The sequence below is a fragment of the Salvelinus fontinalis genome, chromosome 28 (assembly GCF_029448725.1).
Source record: "Salvelinus fontinalis isolate EN_2023a chromosome 28, ASM2944872v1, whole genome shotgun sequence".
Taxonomy (NCBI): domain Eukaryota; kingdom Metazoa; phylum Chordata; class Actinopteri; order Salmoniformes; family Salmonidae; genus Salvelinus; species Salvelinus fontinalis.
This window is the reverse complement of record NC_074692.1, coordinates 25,203,639-25,225,629: the sequence shown is the minus strand read 5'-3', so window position 1 is coordinate 25,225,629 and position 21,991 is coordinate 25,203,639. Positions and strand designations below refer to the sequence as shown.

Genomic DNA, 21,991 nt, shown 5'->3' with positions numbered 1-21,991 from the left:
CACTGGGTTCAAACAGCCCAAAAGCAACAAGGGGGAGGGCTGGATTATAATCTCACTGTAGATTGCATTTCTACATTATCCCTTTCCCAGCTACCACAGGCTCTCAAAACAAATCTGCTGAGCTGCATTGAGTTAGTATCCACAGCAACCAGGGGAGAAATGTGTTTTTGTCCCTCAAAACCTTCATTTCAAGTTAAATCATCACTGGGGTTCTGTGACCAATTTCCACTGAAGGTAAAAAATAACTACTGCCTCAGGTTGCTCCAGGCAATGCTTCAATCTTTTCCTTTTTTCTGGGAGTAAACCTAGATAGATTTACCTAGGTGGACTTCTCCTGATTACTTTAATTCCAAAAAGTAATTCATCTTTGTGAGTGGTTAATGAAATATTGAGACAGCTATGACTGTTTAGCTGGACATTTACATTTCTTTATCAGTCTTCCTCTGGTGACAGGTCTGTCTCTTCGCGTAGCCCCTGCATTTGTCTTCTTCCTTGCTTTTCTCTCTTCCAATAAGGTTTATTAAATAGTTATTTCTGCCCAAGCATTCTAATAATTTAAAAAGTACATTAACAAGCATTACTGCGGCGCAGTCCTCAGTAACAATTCACCCCTTCACATCTCTTGAGCCAGACAACTCATAAAGATAGCCTATACAGTTTGCTTTCTCTGCTTTACATGTTTAGTATACAGTTAGCTTTTCTCTCTGGCCTGGAGTGCCCTTTCTGTCTATTCAGACTTTTCTGCTCATTACTCTACCACACTTATCTCTAGTCCATTCCTTTCTCTCTCGTTCCCTCTGCTTTTTCTGTCTGGTCTGTAAACAGCTTTTTAAAGGACTGGGATTTGCGCCAGAGACTGGGTGAGATAAGGGGACAGGGTGAGACACTGCCTCTCTCTCTGTGCCCCCCTCCCCTCTCTCAGATGCAAAAGGAGATTATCCAGTACTGAGAATACTGAGGCGTGCCTGTCAATCGTCTATCGCTTTCTCCCCTCACATGAAAAAAAATAGTATAGTACACTATGGTATAAATACGATAGTTTTCACTAGTGTTTTTGCTGTATTATTCAATGTAGTGTTGTGGACATGATTGTAGTATACTGTAGTGTTTTCACAGGCTGTAGTATTTATTCTTATGTTTTTGTTTTGTTATTTTTGTAATATAAGTGTGGGCTTTCTCCTTAAGGAAACCTACTGGACAAATACTAAAAGAGCAACAATTCCATAGCCTGTAGGTAGATAGGACTGGAGTCTGTATGGATAGTTAAGAGCTGCTCTTTTCTATAAGCTGTAGAGAGAGACAACGAACTTTGGGACTGGTAGGGACATCTCAGGGCTTCATACCTTCTTCTATCCCTCTTCTCAGTGTAGCTGTCTGGTTGAAGGTCAGGTTTGCCAATTTACAAGGGGGAGGTGTGGTGGAGTTCACCTTTTGTCTTCCTCAACATGATTTGATAAAAAAAAACTTTAATGAATAAAAAAAATGTAAAGAGGATAATAAAATAGAGGAGATGGGGTTAGGTTTAAGATGTAGGGTTGGGAATAGGATACAAACCTGGTTTAGGGTATGGTTGGGGAGGGGGTGAATAACTTTATTAAAAATAGAAAGTAGGGGATGGAAACTTGTTCTTCAGGATACTGGTGGGATTTGTGGTTGATGTTTTTTGTGTTTCTATCGTTCAGAATGACAATGCCCCTGGGGCCTCCCGGGTGGCGCAGTGGTCTAGGGCACTGCATCGCAGTGCTAACTGCGCCACCAGAGTCTCTGGGTTCGCCCCCAGGCTCTGTCTCAGCCGGCCGCGACCGGGAGGTCCATGGGGCGACGCACAATTGGGCTAGCGTCGTCCGGGTTAGGGAGGGTTTGGCCGGTAGGGATTTCCTTGTCTCATCGCGCTCCAGCGACTCCTGTGGCGGGCTGGGCGCAGTGCGCGCTAACCAAGGGGGCCAGGTGCACGGTGTTTCCTCCGACACATTGGTGCGGCTGGCTTCCGGGTTGGAGGCGCGCTGTGTTAAAGAAGCAGTGCGGCTTGGTTGGGTTGTGCCTCGTAGGACGCATGGCTTTCGACCTTCGTCTCTCCCGAGCCCGTACGGGAGTTGTAGCGATGAGACAAGATAGTAATTACTATCGATTGGATACCACGAAAATTGGGGAGAAAAGGGGATAATTTTTTTTTAAATAAATAAAAGAATGACAATGCCCCTGTGGCCAAAGAGAGGTCCATACAGAAATGATTTGTTGAGATCAGTGTGGAAGAACTTGACTGGCCTGCACAGAGCCTTGACCTCAACCCCATCGAACACCTTGGGATGAATTGGAAAGCCGACTGCGAGCCAGGCCTAATCATCCATTAGTTCCCGACCTCATTAATGTTCTAATGGCTGAATGGAAGCAAGTCCCAACAGCAATGTTCCAACATCTAGTGGAAAGCCTTCCCTGTTATAGCAGCCTCCAGTCACTTTTAGGTGACACAAATTGGGACGGGAATGGCCAGGGTATATGCAAATTAAATACTGCGGTATATACTATAGTAATTACTGTAGTGTTTTTGTGGTCTATAGTATACTGTAGTACAACACATGAACGAGGGATACTACAGTGTGGAGTCTAGTGTTGTACAGTATACTACAGTGTACAACGGAATTCTATAGTAAGTTCTGTAGTTTTCTCTGAGGCAGAGGGAAATTAGTTAACACAGAGCTGCGTTAGACTCTTCTCAAGGAGTGTGGGTCACACACAGAGAGACAGAGACACGACAGAGTGAGATGAAGATACATGGAGATAGTAAAAGTCAGGGGATCGCAAATGGAGAGAGAGAGAGGAGAGCAAGTCACTTTGGTCTTACTCTGTGAGTCTAGGTATACCTAGGTGGGTATAGAGCAAAGACTACATTTATGAATGGACAAAGCCATCGATCACGTGACACCATTCATTCCTATCTGAAGACTCAATAGCGCATTTGAAGCCCAGTGCTGCGTTTCAAACTCATAAAATACACACCCTTATTCACGTACCCTCATCTTATGCCCTTGGGGGAATCCCTGCGGCCATATTTATCGTCGGTCCAAAGGATTAGCCAAGCCAGGGAAGTTTGCAACGTAAGCCCCTCAGCCCTTGTTTTCAGTAATTATATTTTTGTTTGGTTAGCTTTTGGAAATTGTAGAAATAAAACATTTTCCTACTTCAGAAGTTCCAGCTAGGCAGGCTAACGTTAGTTAGCTAAATAATTCGCTAGCTATCATACAGTAGGCGTATATGGATAATTATATAGTTGATATAAGTAGACATGCAATCATAATTGACTGTAGCGCATATAAAGCACCCACAAGCTACCGGTGACTGAAAACACAATTGTCTGGAATGAACGAGTGACGAATTTCCGGGCAAGTGTGATCCATTTAAAATTCCTTCCTTCCTCCATCGCCCCTTGCCCTGCAAGTGTAAACTCATCAGATATCATGATACGTCATCAGAAGTGTCCACTTAATTTGAGAGGAGAGGGTGTGTCTGTTAAGTGTTTGGAATGCAAACCAGGAAGTTGGATGTCTTGTGGGAGATGTATGTAGAACTCACATGCAAAGTTTGAGCTACTCGATCAAGTGACCTTTGAGGGTAGCTCAGTGCTGCCCCTCAAATTGAAGGCTGACCGGGGTACTGCAGGCTGATATTAGCTACTAAATTATCCTTATCATTTCTTCTGTGTGATTTAAAAATAATCTCTTCAAGGACATACATCTGGTGTTATAGAAGTAATATTGGTACCATGATTGCCTTCAAATTTGTATTTATATACAGATTGACCACAAAGATTGCCATTTTCCCCTTCATTATAATCCGGATCCTATTTTCTGCAAACAATTCCTGCAGTATGGCGGTCGGCCTCGTATCTTCAACGAGAGGGACCATTCGTTCTCTCCTGGTATAGAGGGAGCAGGGAAGAGGGAGATCGAGAGAGAGAAAAGGAGATCAGGAGAGAGATAAAAAAGAGAAATAAGAGAGAGGAAAATCAAGAAAATTCTGATGGCCTAATGCTCTCCCTCCAGAATTAGCCCTATAGATATATTGACGTGTGCAAGGAATACTGGCTGCACAAGTCAAGAACACACCAGTTACACCTGTATCCATTTAGAATACAGTGGGGCAAAAAAGTATTTAGTCAGCCACCAATTGTGCAAGTTCTCCCACTTAAAAAGATGAGAGAGGCCTGTAATTTTCATCATAGGTACACTTCAACTATGACAGACAAAATGAGAAAAGAAAATCCAGAAAATCACATTGTAGGATTTCTAATGAGTTTATTTGCAAATTATGGTGGAAAATAAGTATTTGGTCAATAACAAAAGTTTATCTCAATACTTTGTTATATACCCTTTGTTAGCAATGACAGTTGTCAAACGTTTTCTGTAAGTCTTCACAAGGTTTTCACACACTGTTGCTGGTATTTTGGCCCATTCCTCCATGCAGATCTCCTCTAGAGCAGTGATGTTTTGGGGCTGTTGCTGGGCAACACGGATTTTCAACTCCCTCCAAAGATTTTCTATGGGGTTGAGATCTGGAGACTGGCTAAGCCACTCCAGGACCTTGAAATGCTTCTTACGAAGCCACTCCTTCGTTGCCCGGGCGGTGTGTTTGGGATCATTGTCATGCTGAAAGACCCAGCCACGTTTCATCTTCAATGCCCTTGCTGATGGAAGGAGGTTTTCACTCAAAATCTCACGATACATGGCCCCATTCATTCTTTCCTTTACACGGATCAGTCGTCCTGGTCCCTTTGCAGAAAAACAGCCCCAAAGCATGATGTTTCCACCCCCATGCTTCACAGTAGGTATGGTGTTCTTTGGATGCAACTCAGCATTCTTTGTCCTCCAAACACAACGAGTTGAGTTTTTACCAAAAAGTTATATTTTGGTTTCATCTGACCATATGACATTCTCCCAATCTTCTTCTGGATCATCCAAATGCTCTCTAGCAAACTTCAGATGGGCCTGGACATGTACTGGCTTAAGCAGGGGGACACGTCTGGCACTGCAGGATTTGAGTCCCTGGCGGCGTAGTGTGTTACTGATGGTAGGCTTTCTTACTTTGGTCCCAGCTCTCTGCAGGTCATTCACTAGGTCCCCCCGTGTGGTTCTGGGATTTTTTCTCACCGTTCTTGTGATCATTTTGACTCCACGGGGTGAGATCTTGCGTGGAGCCCCAGATCGAGGGAGATTATCAGTGGTCTTGTATGTCTTCCATTTCCTAATAATTGCTCCCACAGTTGATTTCTTCAAACCAAGCTGCTTACCTATTGCAGATTCAGTCTTCCCAGCCTGGTGCAGGTCTACAATTTTGTTTCTGGTGTCCTTTGACAGCTCTTTGGTCTTGGCCATAGTGGAGTTTGGAGTGTGACTGTTTGAGGTTGTGGACAGGTGTCTTTAATACTGATAACAAGTGGGGGACAGAGGAGCCTCTTAAAGAAGAAGTTACAGGTCTGTGAGAGCCAGAAATCTTGCTTGTTTGTAGGTGACCAAATACTTATTTTCCACCATAATTTGCAAATAAATTCATTAAAAATCCTACAATGTGATTTTCTGGATGTGATTTTCTTTTCTTTCATTTTGTCTGTCATAGTTGAAGTGTACCTATGATGAAAATTACAGGCCTCTCTCATCTTTTTAAGTGGGAGAACTTGCACAATTGGTGGCTGACTAAATACTTTTTTGCCCCACTGTACATCAGTTACACCTGTATCCATTTAGAATACATCAGTTACACCTGTATCCATTTAGGACACGGCAGTTACACCTGTATCCATTTAGAATACATCAGTTACACCTGTATCCATTTAGGACACGCCAGTTACACCTGTATCCATTTAGAATACATCAGTTACACCTGTATCCATTTAGAATACATCAGTTACACCTGTATCCATTTAGGACACGGCAGTTACACCTGTATCCATTTAGAATACATCAGTTACACCTGTATCCATTTAGGACACGGCAGTTACACCTGTATCCATTTAGGACACGACAGTTACACCTGTATCCATTTAGAATACATCAGTTACACCTGTATCCATTTAGAATACATCAGTTACATCTGTATCCATTTAGGACACGCCAGTTACACCTGTTTCCATTTAGAATACAACAGTTACACCTGTATCCATTTAGGACACGGCAGTTACACATGTATCCATTTAGGACACGGCAGTTACACCTGTATCCATTTAGAATACATCAGTTACACCTGTATCCATTTAGAATACATCAGTTACACCTGTATCCATTTAGGACACGGCAGTTACACCTGTATCCATTTAGAATACATCAGTTACACCTGTATCCATTTAGGACACGGCAGTTACACCTGTATCCATTTAGGACACGGCAGTTACACCTGTTTCCATTTAGAATACATCAGTTACACCTGTTTCCATTTAGAATACATCAGTTACACCTGTTTCCATTTAGAATACATCAGTTACACCTGTATCCATTTAGGACACGCCAGTTACACATGTAGCCATTCATTCATGCCTATATACACTGAGTATACCAAACATTAGGAACACTTTCCTAATATTGAGTTGCACCCCCCGCCCTCAGAACAGCCCTCACAACAGCCTCAATTCGGCGGGGCAAAGACTGCAAGGTTTCGAAAGCGTTTCACAGGGACGCTGGCCCATGTTGACTCCACCGCTTCCCACAGTTGTGTCAATTTGGCTGAATGTCCTTTGGATGGTGGACCGTTCTTGATACACACAGGAAACTGTTGAGTGTGAAAAACACAGCAAGTCTTGACACAATCCGGTATGCTTGGCACCTACTACCATACCCTGTTCAAAGGCACTTCAATCTTTTGTCTTGCCCATTCACCCTCTGAACAGCACACATACACAATCCATGTCTCAATTGTCTCAAGGCTTACAAGTCCTTCTTTAACCTGTCTCCTCCCTTTCATCTACACTGATTGAAGTGGATTTAATAAGTGGCATTAATAAGGGATCATAGCTTTCACCTGAATTCACCTGGTCAGTCTATGTCATGCTTCTCTGTTGTCAAACAAATAACTACTCAAGGCTGCTACCAAAACACAACCACCACTGCCTAAATAGATGAAATCTTTCCAGACTATTTCAAATTAATGTTTATCCCCCCTCTCTACCATTCAGGAATATACACAGAATACGTGTGTGCATTAGACTGCGTGCCTGTCCATGTCCTACTTGTAAATGATGCTCTTATGATTTGTGTTTATTTTTTAAATCTCCAATACAGTTTCTGTATGTTTCAGGCATTATCAGCTGGCCACCAGTGGTCTCATAGTGGAAGACCACATGAAACATACGTGGACAACATCTGCCGACATCTACTGTCATGATTAACAGAGAACTATGGCGTACCATCATCTGGTGAATTGAGCTGCCATAAGCAAGTAAGTAAGCACTATTTCTGTGGTTGAGAGAAGTTCCAATAACACATATAGTATAATATTAATATAATAACAAAAGGTTAAATTAGTAGATGCTTTAATCCAAATTGATTTAAAGTTAACTTGTGTATTCAGTGAATGTGGCCCGGCACTGCGGAAATCCAACCCACATGGATTAGCATATGAATTACATGTCGTCTGTGTCCGCTTTCTGTCAATCATATTTCATAACTGAGGAAGAGAGAAAAGAGAGGATAAAAGAGAGTGGAGAAGGGATGGAGAGAGGAAAGGAGAAAAAACAGAGGGTGTAGAGGTTTTAGTTCAACTAGGCATCGAGAGGAATAAACTCAAGTAAGAGTAGATTGAATGGAAATGTGTGTGTTGTGAGTAAGTGTGCATAAATGTGTGTGTGTGTGTGTGTCTGTAGGATACAGTGGTGTTGGATAGCCAGAACCTGGTTATTTTTGTCCCACCAAAGGCAGGGTCCACGGAGTGCAAAAGCACTTTAGAGTTCCATGTGTGTATGAGTGACTCGATTCACAGTCTACTGTTCAACACACACACACACACACACACACACACACACACACACACACACACACACACACACACACACACACACACACACACACACACACACACACACACACACACACACACACACACACACACACACATACACACACACAGACACACACACAGACACACAAACACACAGATACACACACACAGGTCTCCCCCTCTTTTCTCTCCTCATCCCTCCTCACAATTCCATCTCGGTCCCTCTGTCCAGGCATCCTTCGCCCCGCTCCTTAGCAACCGTTTCCAAGGCTACAACGTGTCTCCCTCCATCGCCCCCACCCCACCTCCAAGACAAGCTGTGTTTTGTGTCTCTGAGCTGTGTTTTGTTCCATCCACTTCCTAAAGCTCCACCATGAAGGCTTTAATAAAGGCTAAACGTGTTGGTTTACAGGGGTCCTAAAACTCCAAATCAAATAGCTAAATGGTCCGTCTTATGACCATATTAATAAAACAGTTCCATGTGTTAGCTTAGGGAATGTCACCATCTACAGGATTAGACTCGTAGGGGTTAATGAGAAGAAAACACCTTTTATTGAATTCCTTCCTTTAAATGGAATACTGCACATATCAGAATCAATCAATGATTGCAAAGCTTTTAAGAATATCCATTGCAGGAACAGAGGGACATGTATATGGATGAATGAGGTGCACTGACCTATAGATCGCTGCTCTGTGTTTTAATAGTAAGATCAGAGAGCTTTAGAGAAACTATAGATTAAGGCATATAAGGGACTCTGTGTGAGAGTGTGTGTGTTACTGTGTGTGGTTGTCCTCAAATCCCAGTTTCACGTAATCTAGAAAGAATTTCCAGGATATCTGTGGGGTGATTGGATGGAGAGACATCACACACACACCAATATAAGTGCTCTGTGTAAAGAGCCAGGTCAGATAACAGCTATTTAGATCAAATCAAATCAAATTTTATTTGTCACATGCACCGAATACAACAGGTGTAGACTTTTCCGTGAAATGCTTACTTGCGAGTCCTTTCCCAACAATGTAGAGACAAAAAAAATTGTGAACATTAAACAAGGAAACAGTAACACAATAAAATAACAATAATGAGGCTATATACAATTAGTACCGGTACTGAGTCAATGTGCAGGGGTATGAGGTAGTTGAGGTAATTGAGGTAATATGTACAGTTGAAGTCGGAAGTTTACATACGCTTATGTTGGAATCATTAAAACTTATTTTTTAACCACTCCACAAATTTCTTGTTAACAAACTATAGTTTTGGCAAGTCGGTTAGCACATCTACTTTGTGCATGACACAAGTAATTTTTACAACAATTGTTTACAGACAGATTATTTCACTTATAATTGTAATGAGGTCTGTGTGTAGCTTGTGTAGAGGAGTCAGGCGCAGGACAGCAGATATGAGTAAATAAGCGTAATTTACTCAAAATAGACAAATACAATGCAATAAAGCGAGCCCACATAACGGACCGTATTACATACAAACAATTACTTACAAACAAACATGGGGGAACAGAGGGTTAAATAATGAAGTAATTGGGGAATTGAAACCAGGTGTGTAAGACAAAGACAAAACAAATGGAAAATGAAAAGTGGATCCCGAGGGCTAGAAGGCCGGTGACGTCGACCGCCGAAAGCCACCCGAACAAGGAGAGGGACCGACTTCGGCGGAAGTCGTGACAAAAATTCACTGTATCACAATTCCAGATGGTCAGAAGTTTACATACACTAAGTTGACTGTGCCTTTAAACAGCTTAGAAGATACCAGAAAATTCTGTCATGGCTTTAGAAGCTTCTGATAGGATAATTGACATCATTTGAGCCAATTGGAGGTGTACCTGTGGATGTATTTCAAGGCCTACCTTCAAAATCAGTGCCTCTTTGCTTGGGAAAATCAAAAGAAATCAGCCAAGACCTCAGAAAAAAAATTGTAGACCTCCACAAGTCTGGTTCATCCATGGGAGCAATTTCCAAACGCCTGAAGGTACCACGTTCATCTGTACAAACAATAGTACGCAAGTATAAACCTCATGGGACCACCAGGCAGCCGTCATACCACTCAGGAAGGAGACACGTTCTGTCTCCTAGAGATGAACGTACTTTGGTGCGAAAAGTGCAAATCAATCCCAAAACAACAGCAAAAGACCTTGTGAAGATGCTGGAGGAAACAGGTACAAAATGATCTATATCCACAGTAATACGATTCCAATACCAACATAACCTGAAAGGCCGCTCAGCAAGGAAGAAGCCACTGCTCCAAAACCACAATAAAAAAGCCAGATTACGGTTTGCAACTGCACAAGGGGACAAAGATGGTACTTTTTGGAGAAATGTCCTCTGTTCTGATGAAACAAAAATATAACTGTTTGGCCATAATGACCATCGTTATGTTTGGAGGAAAAAGGGGGAGGCTTGCAAGCCGAAGAACACCATCCCAACCGTGAAGCACGGGGGTGGCAACATCATGTTGTGGGGGTGCTTTGCAGCAGGAGGGACTGGTGCACTTCACAAAATAGATGGCATCATGAGGTAGGAAATTATGTGGATATATTGAAGCAACATCTCAAGACATCAGTCAGGAAGTTAAAGCTTGGTCGCAAATGGGTCTTCCAAATAGACATTGACCCCAAGCATACTTCCAAAGATGTGGCAAAAGGGCTTAAGGACAACAAAGTCAAGGTATTGGAGTGGCCATCACAAAGCCCTGACCTCAATCCTATAGAAAATGTGTGGGCAGAACTGAAAAAGCACGTGCGAGCAAGGAGGCCTACAAAACCTGACTCGGTTATACCAGCTCTGTAAGGAGGAATGGGCCAAAATTCACCCAACTTATTGTGGGAAGCTTGTGGAAGGCTACCAGAAACGTTTGACCCAAGTTAAACAATTTAAAGGCAATGCTACCAAATACTAATTGAGTGTATGTAAACTTCCGACCCACTGGGAATGTGATGAAAGAAATAGAAGCAGAAATAAATAATTCTCTCTACTATTATTCTGACATTTCACATTCTTAAAATCAACTGGTGATCCTAACTGACCTAAGACAGGGAATTTTTATTCGGATTAAATGTCAGGAATTGTGAAAAACTGAGTTTAAATGTAGTTGGCTAAGGTGTATGTAAACTTCCAACTTCAACTGTACATGTAGGTAAGGGTTAAGGTGACTAGGCAATCAGAATAGATAATAAACAGAGTAGCAGCAGTGTATGTTATTAGTAGCAGCAGTTTGTTATATCTGGAGTACTTCTCCTGTCTTATCCTGTGTCCTGTGTGAATTTAAGTATGCTCTCTTTAATTCCCCCTTTCTCTCTTTCTTTCTCTCTCTCGGAGGACCTGAGCCCTAGGACCATGCCTCGGGACTACCTGACTACCTACCTGTGTGTGTGTGTGTGTGTGTGTGTGTGTGTGTGTGTGTGTGTGTGTGTGTGTGTGTGTGTGTGTGTGTGTGTGTGTGTGTGTGTGTGTGTGTGTGTGTGTGTGTGTGTGTGTGTGTGTGTGTGTGGCTTGTGTGTGTGTGAGGGTATGTAGTTGTATGTAGTCTATGTGTGTGTATGTGTGTGTTGTGTGTGTAGTCTATGTGTGAGTGTGTGGGTAGAGTTCAGTGAGTTTGTATAGCACCGGTGCAAGAGAGTCAGTTCAAATATAAAGGGGATCAATGTAAATAGTCAGGGTAGCCGTTTGATTAACTGTTCAGCTGGTTTATGGCTTGGGGGTAGAAGATGTTCAAGAGCCTTTTGGTCCAAGACTTGGCGCTCCCATACCTCTTGCCGTGCGATAGCAGAGAGAACAGAATCACAGAGTAGATAATAACATCCGTGTCTAACATCTATAAACAACAGAAAACAAGGCTGCTGGCTACAGTCAGACATGAATGTAAATGTTTGAGCTAAAGAAAAGCTATTTATATCACCTCTAAAAATAGCTACATTCTTCTCCATAGAAACATGAAATCCATCTAACTGGTAAACGATGTTCTGACTGTGTGTGTGTGTGTGTGTGTGTGTGTGTGTGTGTGTGTGTGTGTGTGTGTGTGTGTGTGTGTGTGTGTGTGTGTGTGTGTGTGTGTGTGTGTGTGTGTGTGTGTGTGTGTGTGTGTGTGTGTGTGTGTGTGTGTGTGGTGTGTTAGTACAGTACCTGTGTGTTTGTTTTCTGTTTTATGGTGGAATAGAGAATGTCATCTATATTTTTCGTAGCTGTCTATTTACCAACACAAACCGAGGCTAGCACTAAGACTGCACTCAACAAGCTGAATACAGCCATAAGCCAACAAGAAAATGCTCATCCGGAGGCGGTGCTCCTAGTGGCCTGTGAGTTTAATGCAGTGAAACTGAAATCCGTCTTTACTCCACACACAGAAACGCATACAAAGCTCTCCCTCTCCCTCGCCCTCCATTTGGCAAATCTGACCATAACTCTATCCTCCTGATTTCGGCTTACAAGCAAAAACTCAAACAGAAAGTACCAGTGACGTGCTCAGTATGGAAGTGGTTCGATGAAGTGGATGTTAAGCTACAGAACTGTTTCGCTAGCACAGACTGGAATATGTTCTCGTATTCATCTGATGGCATTGAGGAGTTTACCACATCTGTCACCAGCTTCATTAATTAATAAGTGTATTGTCCCCAAAGTGACAGTACTTCAGTGGAGGCTCCTCAGAGGAGGAAGGGGAGGACCATCCTCCTCAGTGAATTTCATAAAAATATAAATAGTGAAACATTAAAAAAGTTATCCTTTTTAGATAAAACTGTACTAAATATATTCACATCACCAAATAATTGATTAAAACACACTGTTTTGCAACGAAGGTCTAAAGTAGCCTCAACAGACAGTTTCCGTCCTCCTCTGGGTACATTGACTTCAATACAAAACCTAGGAGGCTCATGGTTCTCGCCCCCTTCCATAGACTTAGTAATTATGACAACTTCCGGAGGACGTCCTCCAACTTCTTGAAGTATGAACATGTTGGACATGTTGTCCAGCCAAACAAAGCATCAGAGAATGAATCTAGTATTGAAACCATAAGCTACAGCTAGCTAGCACTGCAGTGCATAAAATATGGTGAGTATTTGACTCAGAGAGAGAAAGACAATAGTTGAACAGTTTTGAACAAATTAATTTTTCAAAAATAAAGTAGAAACAAGAGAGAGTATTTTCTTGTTGTATTTTCTTTCACATTACATTTACATTTAAGTCATTTAGCAGACGCTCTTATCCATTTCACTTTCACTTACTTAGCTAGCTAATGCAGCTAGCTAGTTTAGCCTACTCAAACACCAGGCTCAAACAGAGAGGGATGCCATGTTAGCTAGCTGGCTATGGCTATCCAACACTGGAACTTTTCCAAGTCAAGGTAAGCATTTGGTTTTATAAATGTATTGCCACCAGGGCCCACCAGTGTAACTGCTAAACTGCTTGCTAACTCTACACAGTACTGCATGATTGTAGCGGGTTTACCAACACGTTATTTCTAGTAACTATGTTGACTGACGTTAGCTAATATGGTGACAACGATGTAGGCTGTGTGTAGCGGTTACCGGTATGATATAAAGGTTTGGCTTGGAAAGGTTTTTTCGCCAGGTCACAGACAGCTGATGAGTTTTGCACTGAAGCCTTCAAGCGAAGGGAAAAGGTGAGAGGAGGGAGCCCGTAGATGCGAGAAGGAATTAATGAGGAAAGTGATCATGCTGTTAATGAGGAAAGTGAACTATGTTTGCATGTGATCAGGGGTGTATTCATTGAATCGATTCTGTTGAAAAATGTTTCTTAAACAGAATTAAACGGAACGAAACGGGGATAAACATACCTGAATTTGTCCAATAGAAAACTCTTGTTTGCAACTGTTGGACTAATGATTACACCCTAGATCAGCTAGATGCAGGCAAGAGTGTACAAGGCAGTATTGAATGTGTCATTGTCTGTCACCTGTAACAACAGGTTAAACAGGTTAACATTCACAAGGCCACAGGGCCAGATGGATTGCCAGGACCCCTACTCAGAGCATGCGCTGACCAGCTGGCAAGTGTCTTCACTGACATTTTCAACCTCTCCCTGACCCAGTCTGTAGTAACCACATATTTCAAGCAGACCACCATAGTCCCTGTGCCCAAGAATGCTAAGTTAACCTGTCTAAATGACTATCGTCCTGTAGCACTCATATCTGTAGCCATGAAATTATTTGAAAGGTTGGTGGCTCACATTAAAACCATCATCTGAGACACCCTGGACCCACTCCAATTCGCATACTGCACCAACATATCCACAGATGATTGCAATCTCTATTGCACTCCACACTTCCCTCTCCCACCTGGACAAGAGGAACACCTCTGTGAGAATGCTGTTCATTGACTACAGCTCAGTGTTCAACACCATAGTGCCCTCCAAGCTCATCACTAAGCTATGGGCCCTGGGACTGAACATCTCCCTCTGCAACTGGATCCTGGACTTCCTGACAGGTCAGGACAACAACCTCTCCCTCAACGTCAGCAAGACAAAGGAGCTGATCGTGGACTACAGGAAACGGAGGGCTGAGCACGCCTCTATTCACATTGCCTGGGCTTAGTGGAGGGCACAACAATGCATCTTCCTCCTCAGTAAGCTGAATTGGCATGTGCCCTCAGATCCTCAAGAAGTTATACAGCTGCACCATTGAGAGCATCTTGACTGGCTGCATCACCACGTGGTATGGCAACTACTGTGCATCAGAACGCAAGGCAGTGCATCACTGCTCCCTGCCATCCAGGACCTCTATACCAGGCGGTGTCAGAGGAAGGGCCTACAAATTGTCAAAGACTCCAGCCACCCAAGTCATAGACTGTTCTCTCTGCTATTGCACGGCAAGCAGTACCAATGCACTAAGTCTGTAACCAACAGGACCCTGAACAGCTTCTACCCCAAGCCATAAGTGCTAAATAGTTAGTTAAATAGTTAACTAAATACACTATATACACAAAAGTATGTGGACACCCCTTGAAATTAATGGATTTCACTGTTTCAGCCACACCCGTTGCTGACAGGTGTACAAAACGAGCACACAGCCATGCAATCTCCATAGACAAACATTGGCAGTAGAATGGCCGGTACTGAAGAGCTCAGTGACTTTCAGCGTGGCACTGTCATAGGATGCCACATTTCCAACAAGTCGGTTCGTCAAATTGCTGCCCTGCCAGAGCTGCCCCGGTCAACTGTAATTGCTGTTATTGTGAAGTGGAAACATCTAGTAGCAACAACGGCTCAGTCGCAAAGTGGTAGGCCACACAAGCTCACAGAACGGGACTACCAAGTGCTGAAGCACATAGAGCGTAAAAATTGTCTGTCCTCAGTTGTAACACTTACTACCGAGTTCCAAACTGTCTCTGGAAGCAACGTCAGCACTAGAATTGTTCGTCGGAAGCTTCGTGAAATGGGTTTCCATGGCCGAGCAGCCGCCCACAAGCCTAAGATCACCATGCGCAATGCCAAGCATCGGCTGAACGCATTCTATGGAGTGATGATTCACGCTTCACCATCTGGCAGTCCGACGGAAAAATCTGGGTTTGGCAGATGCCAGGAAAACGCTACCTGCCCCAATGCATAATTCCAACTGTCCCAATGCATAATGCCAACTGTAAAGTTTGGTGGAGGAGGAATAATGGTCTGGCGATGTTTTCCGTGGTTGTGTGTGACAGTCGTCTACAGTAAAAGATCCCTGTGTGTAATGAGTATTGACCCAAAGAAGACCAGTGACACTGGGTAATATGGTGAAAAGAGAGAGCGAAAGCCACCTAATGAAGCCACTATGTAATTATCTGTTTGCGGTCTGTTGTGTGTGTGACCCTGAACATATCCCGAACTTTCATTGAGCTTAGTCCAAGTGCATGTGCTTCATAGCAGGAAATCAGCCGTGCCTGTGGACTTAACGAGCATTACTAAAATAGGACAACATTGGATGGGATGGGATGACCTGTGCCCTCACTCACATGACCTCTCTTTATGGTTTCCTTCAATCAGATATTACTGCTTAACCACAGGACCGCTGTGTTAGGGAGTAAAGTATACTCAGAGTAGATTATCTTCTGGCCTGTGGCTCCTGCAGGCTGTTTGCATATCTTAACTCTTTATCATGCAGTGCACACGTCCAGAAAATGTCTGACCCGCTTGATTGCTATTCCACCCAGGTCTCTCTCTCACCCCTCTCTCCTGTCAATCTCTCCCCTACCTCCCCATTTCTCCCTCTCTCTCACCCTCTCTCTCCCTCACCCTCCCCCAATCCAAGCCCTCTCTCTCACACCCCTTTCTATATCTCCTTCTCTCCCTTCCCTTTCTCACACCCTCTCCAAGTCCAACCCCTCTATCTCTCTCTTTCTCTCCCTTCCCTCCCCATCTCTCTCACACCCTCTCACTCCAACCCCGTTCTCTCTCACCCTCTCCACCTTTCTCTGACGTGAGCGGCCTCAGTCTAAACCAAGGTCGCCTAAATTGATTTGGATATTCGCTGAGCTTCTTTGTCAGGTTTTTAATTGCGTTTCTGTACCAACCGTCACATACAGGGACGTGATGCACCTAAAAAATATGAGCGGGCACAAAGTATGTGAGGATGGCTGGTTGGTGGTCCGCAAGGGGGCTAAGCCCCCCGTCCATAAGTTGAAACAGCTATTTCTTGCAGTCTAGAGCGATAATCATTCACTTATTTTTCTGCATATCTAACCATACCCCTTGAGCTGTCTGTATCCTCCTGACTGGTGGTTGTTTTTTTTTAAGAAACTAAATATGCTTCTCTGCATTTCTGCTAAATTCTGTGTAAAAGATTGAAAGGAATGTGAGTCTTATTCAGTACATTTAGTTACTGCTTGCTTTTCTAAAGTCTACCAACCTTGCCAGCAGGCATGCCAGCTAAGATAGTTAGACAAGCTAGCTACACTAACTTGATCAATAGCCTAAAATCATTTCTTGGTAGTTATGACGTTGGGAGATTGGGAACCTATCTGGGCTAGCTAAAGCCAACTTCATAAAATTGCTAGGTGTCTAGTAGTATTAGCCTACAGAGACACATTTATATATACTGTATATACAGTGCTTTTGGAAAGTATTCAGACCCCTTGACTTTTTCCACATTTTGTTACGTTACAGCCTTATTCTAAAATTGATTCAATTGTTTTTTTCCCTCATCAATCTACACACAGTACCCCATAATGACAAAACAAAAACAGATTTTTAGAAGTTGTTGCTAATTTATAAATAATTAAAAACTGTAATATTACATTTACATAAGTATTCAGACCCCAGACCCTTGGTGAATCTTCGCCAGTCTGAGGTCCGGAGGATCTCTCTGTACTTTGCTGCGTTCATCTTTCCCTCAATCCTGATTAGTCTCCCAGTCCCTGCAGCTAGAAAACATCCCAACAGCATGATGCTGCCACCACCATGCTTCACACTAGGGATGGTGCCAGGTTTCCTCCAGACGTGACACTTGGCATTTCTTCAGACTAGAGAATCTTGTTTCTCATAGTCTGAGAGTCTTTAGGTGCCTTTTGGCAAACTCCAAGCGGGCTGTCATGTACCTTTTACTGAGGAGTGGCTTCTGTCTGGCCACTCTACCATAAAGTAATGATTGGTGGGGTGCTGCAGAGATGGTTGTCCTTATGGAATGTTCTCCCATCTCCACAGTGGAGCTCTAGAGCTCTGGTAGAGTGGCCATCGGGTTCTTGGTCACCTCCCTGACCAAGGCCCTTCTCCCCCGATTGCTCAGTTTGGCCAGGCGGCCAGCTCTAGGAAGAGTCTTGGCAGTTCCAAACTTCTTCCATTTAAGAATGATGGATGCCACTGTGTTCTTGGAACTCTTCAATGCTGCAGACATTTTTTGGTACCCTTCCCCAAATCTGTGCCTCGACACAATCGTGTCTCAGAGCACTATGGACAATACCTTCGACCTCATGGCTTGGTTTTTGCTCTGACATGCACTGTCAACTGTGGGACCTTATATAGACAGGAGTGTGCCTTTCCAAATCATGTCCAATCAATTGAATTTACCTCAGGTGAACTCCAGTCAAGTTGTAGAAACATCTCAAGGATGATCAATGAAAACAGGATGCACCTGAGCTCAATTTTGAGTCTCTTAGCAAAGAGTCTGAATACTTATGTAAACAAGGTATTTCTGTTTTTTATTTTATTACTCGATGCTGTAATCACATTTTGCTTTGTCATTATGGGGTTTTGTGTGTAAATTTCTGAGGATTATTATATATATTTTTTTATCCATTTAGAATAAGAGTGTAACGTAACAAAATGTGGAAAAAGTCAGGGGGTCTGAATACTTTCCAAAGGCACTGTATATATAAACCTGTTTGTTTTTGTTTTAACAGGACAAATCTGAGGGGGTATGTGCCCCTGTTCCCACTATGGGCACGACGCCTCTGGTCACACCCACACGTGTGTGCAGACACACACACACACACACCACAGTCCTCCCCAGAGGATTGGTCTTCTCCACATGATGAGATTGAATTGGATGCCTATTATGGTAAACAGTAGCCTAATGACCGAGAAGAGAATACAAATAATTCAGAGGTGAACAATAATTCACCTTGGCTCAGTTCATTTTGTGGCATTAGATGCCATTCCATTATTTTGTGAGTTTTTCAAATTTCCTAAATGGCAACTATATTCAAATAATTAAATGAATTAGCATTTCTGTTTAGACTACATAGCCAATTCAAATTGAGCATGGAAAATTAAAACGAGTTCGAGGGAGCACGCAGCGCATCTAACTCCTCGCTCTCTATACCCCCCCCCCCCCCCCCCCCCCCCCCACACACACACACACACACACACTCTCTCTCTCGCTCACCACACTCCATCCACCTCTCTCAAAAAAGTCACAGACAGTGCCAGTGCCTGCCTTTTGCATTACGGCGGACAGGCAAGGGTCTGCTTTGAGAAGAGCGGGAGGACAGATTAATTAACCCTTTAAATAGAGAACTCGGCTACAACATGCAGGTAAACAAACTCATCCATTCTATTAACATGGCTATAGATGTTTTCATTTTTAGAAAGATTACCAAGCTTCTGAAATTGTGAGTCAATTCAAAACTACATGTTTCACGCCCTAACAATTCCGACGAGAAATTGCGATAAATCGTCCAGTGTTGCCATCCTTCCATCATTTCGTCCACATGTCCTTCAGCAACATATTTCTCGCATGTTGAGCCAGAGTTCGGAGCGAATTTACGTAATTCTACAGCGTTATATGGCTTGGGCTATGGCACACGCTTAGCGCGCACTGCACAGGGACCCCATCCTCCGGCTGCTTCCAGTGAGGTGTCACAGAGAATCATTTCTTCCACAGTGAATGGGCTGTGTGTTTGTGAGTGTGTGTGTGTGTGTGTGTGTGTTTCTTCAACTTTTCCACGGTGACTAGAGCCCGATAGTCTGTCTGCCTGGGTCCATTGTGATTCATGCGTGTCTTTGTATCTTTAAATAGTCTGTTTTATAGAGGACTTTAATGGGCGACTCTGTCTGTGAGAGTGTACTACTGTGTATTACATGCTACTGTCCTGTGTGTTACATGCTACTGTTCACAGTTTCACTTAATCCAGAACGAATGTATGGGAATTGGGAAATATGTGGGGTGATTGAGTGGAGAGAAACACATTGGTTTTACTATCCAAGTGGGGACCAAAACATTTATTCCCATTCAAAATCCTATTTAACCTTAACCCCAAACCTAACCCTAACCCCTTAACCTAACGCTAACCTTAAATATAACCTTAACCCCTAACCCTAAAACTAAACCTAACTCTAATTCCTAACCCTAATCCTAACCACTAAACTTTTGAACTTTTGGAACCCAAAAGGATAATAAGGTTAGACCACACGCACGCACACGCACACACACACGCACGCACGCACCAGAGCCACAGTCTTGATTCAGTGATTTGAAATACAGTCTTGTCTACACTAGTTATTATTCTGGCTCTGGGTCTTTGCACCAATGTCCTGGTCTTTGTAGTCTCTTAACTCACATGGTCAAGATACACCACTGAGTACTGTCAAGGTCAGAGTGACACAACATAAAAGTACCAGGGCACCTTACTGTTTAAATGTAGAAGCCAGTCACACACACACACACACACACACACACACACACACACACACACACACACACACACACACACACACACACACACAGACGTGTACAGCTAACCTTGTGGGGTCACACAATTCAGTCCCATTCAAAATCCTATTTTCCCTAAACCTAACCCTAACCCGTACTCTTACCATTACCCTAACCTTAACCCAAAACCCTAACCCTAAACCTAACCCTAGCTCCTAACCCTAACCCTAAACCTTACCCTAGCTCCTAACCCTAACCCTAAACCTAACCTTAGCTCCTAATCCTAACCGGTAATGTAATTTTAACCCTAACACTAATTCTAACCTTAACCCCAAACCCCTTAGAAATAGCATTTGACCTCGTTGGGACTAACATAATGTCCCTAGTTGGTCAAATTTGGGTTTGTTTACTATTCTTGTGGACACACACACACACACACACACACACACACACACACACACACACACACACACACACACACACACACACACACACACACACACACACACACACACACATACACACACACACACACACACACAGCACTGCAGGTATTGAGTGACTGGAGTGACATGGTGTAGGGACAGATTTACAATAGCTAAGTGTTTTCATGGATGTGAAGTTTTCATCTGGTATTCACCAGAGTGAATTAAACATAATTCAAATAGTAAACAAGATTACATGAAGAATAGGACAAGGATCAGTACTCCACACAAACAGAAAGACCTTTTTTTTTGATGAGGCGTTTTTATAGCACACAACACATGTTTGTGGAAAAGCTTCAATTTTTGATTTGTACATGTTGAGCTCACACTGATCAACGTCTTCAATACATATTGATTACTGTTACGTCAGTTCACACACACACACACACACACACACACACACACACACACACACACACACACACACACACACACACACACACACACTCAAGTCCACATGAATCTGCCACCCTCCCACACACTCATGCTCTATGACAACCATGTGTTTTCTCACAGAGAGAGAGAGGCAGTCTCATATAAAAGACAAATAGCAGCTTTGGACACCTCTCTCCTTCTCTTCCCCAATCTCTCTATTTTCCTCCATCCTTCTCTCTTTCTTTCCATCAGTCTCTCTCCATCCCCTTCCCTCTTGTTTGTAGACATGTTACCCATTGTCAGTGGTCTTCCTTGTGTCAATACTCATTAAACACACAGATCCTTTTCTCACACACACCCACACACAAACTGCTGTATTTAGGCTACACCTGGAGCAGAGAGAGAAAGAGAGGGATAGCGTAGGAGGACAGGAGAGAGAAGAGGAGTGGAGTGATTGACTCAGAAATGATCAATATCCACCTTCGTAACATGGATGACGCCTGAGTTTGAATGTGAAGCTAACTGAAGATGGCTAGTTGGAGTTCTAGTTGGCATCATACTATACCACTCTGGTCTCCTAGTCAGGTATTAATCAGTCTCTAAAAAGGGCGAAGGATGAATACCAGTAGTGTTCAGACATGTAGGCCTAACGTCTTTAAAACGTTAGTATAATGGGAGTGGAGAAGAGAGGAGTAAATAGGGGAGGAGAAGAGAGGAGGAAATAGGGGAGGAGAGGAGTAAATAGGGGAGGAGAAGAGAGGAGGAAATAGGGGAGGAGAGGAGTAAATAGGGGAGGAGAAGAAAGGAGGAAATAGGGGAGGAGAGGAGTAAATAGGGGAGGAGAAGAGAGGAGGAAATAGGGGAGGAGATGAGGCGAGGAAATAGGGGAGGGGAGGAGAGGAGGAAATATGGGAGGAGAAGAGAGGGGGAAATAGGGGAGGAGAGGAGTAAATAGGGGAGGAGAAGAGAGAAGGAAATAGGGGAGGAGAAGAGAGGAGGAAATAGGGGAGGAGAGGAGGCGAGGAAAGAGGGGAGGGGAAGAGAAGAGGAAATAGGGGAGGAG

The 21,991-nt window shown here is 43.3% G+C and overlaps 1 protein-coding gene and 1 pseudogene across 4 annotated transcripts in view; one reads left to right on the top strand and one right to left on the bottom strand.

Annotated features, from left to right (window-relative positions):
* Positions 1 to 1,167: 1,167 nt before the first annotated feature.
* LOC129826814 (U7 small nuclear RNA) lies at positions 1,168 to 1,224 on the bottom strand (annotated as a pseudogene).
* Positions 1,225 to 18,797: 17,573 nt separating this feature from the next.
* Positions 18,798 to 21,991, top strand: part of LOC129826497 (calsenilin-like) — a 68,471-nt gene continuing 65,277 nt past the window's right edge. For all 4 annotated transcript variants that reach the window (XM_055887291.1, XM_055887288.1, XM_055887289.1 and 1 more), the window contains exon 1: positions 18,798 to 18,951. In XM_055887291.1, the coding sequence (XP_055743266.1) occupies positions 18,946 to 18,951 (6 nt within the window). In that variant the 5' untranslated portion in view covers positions 18,798 to 18,945. The remainder of the gene's footprint in view (positions 18,952 to 21,991) is intronic.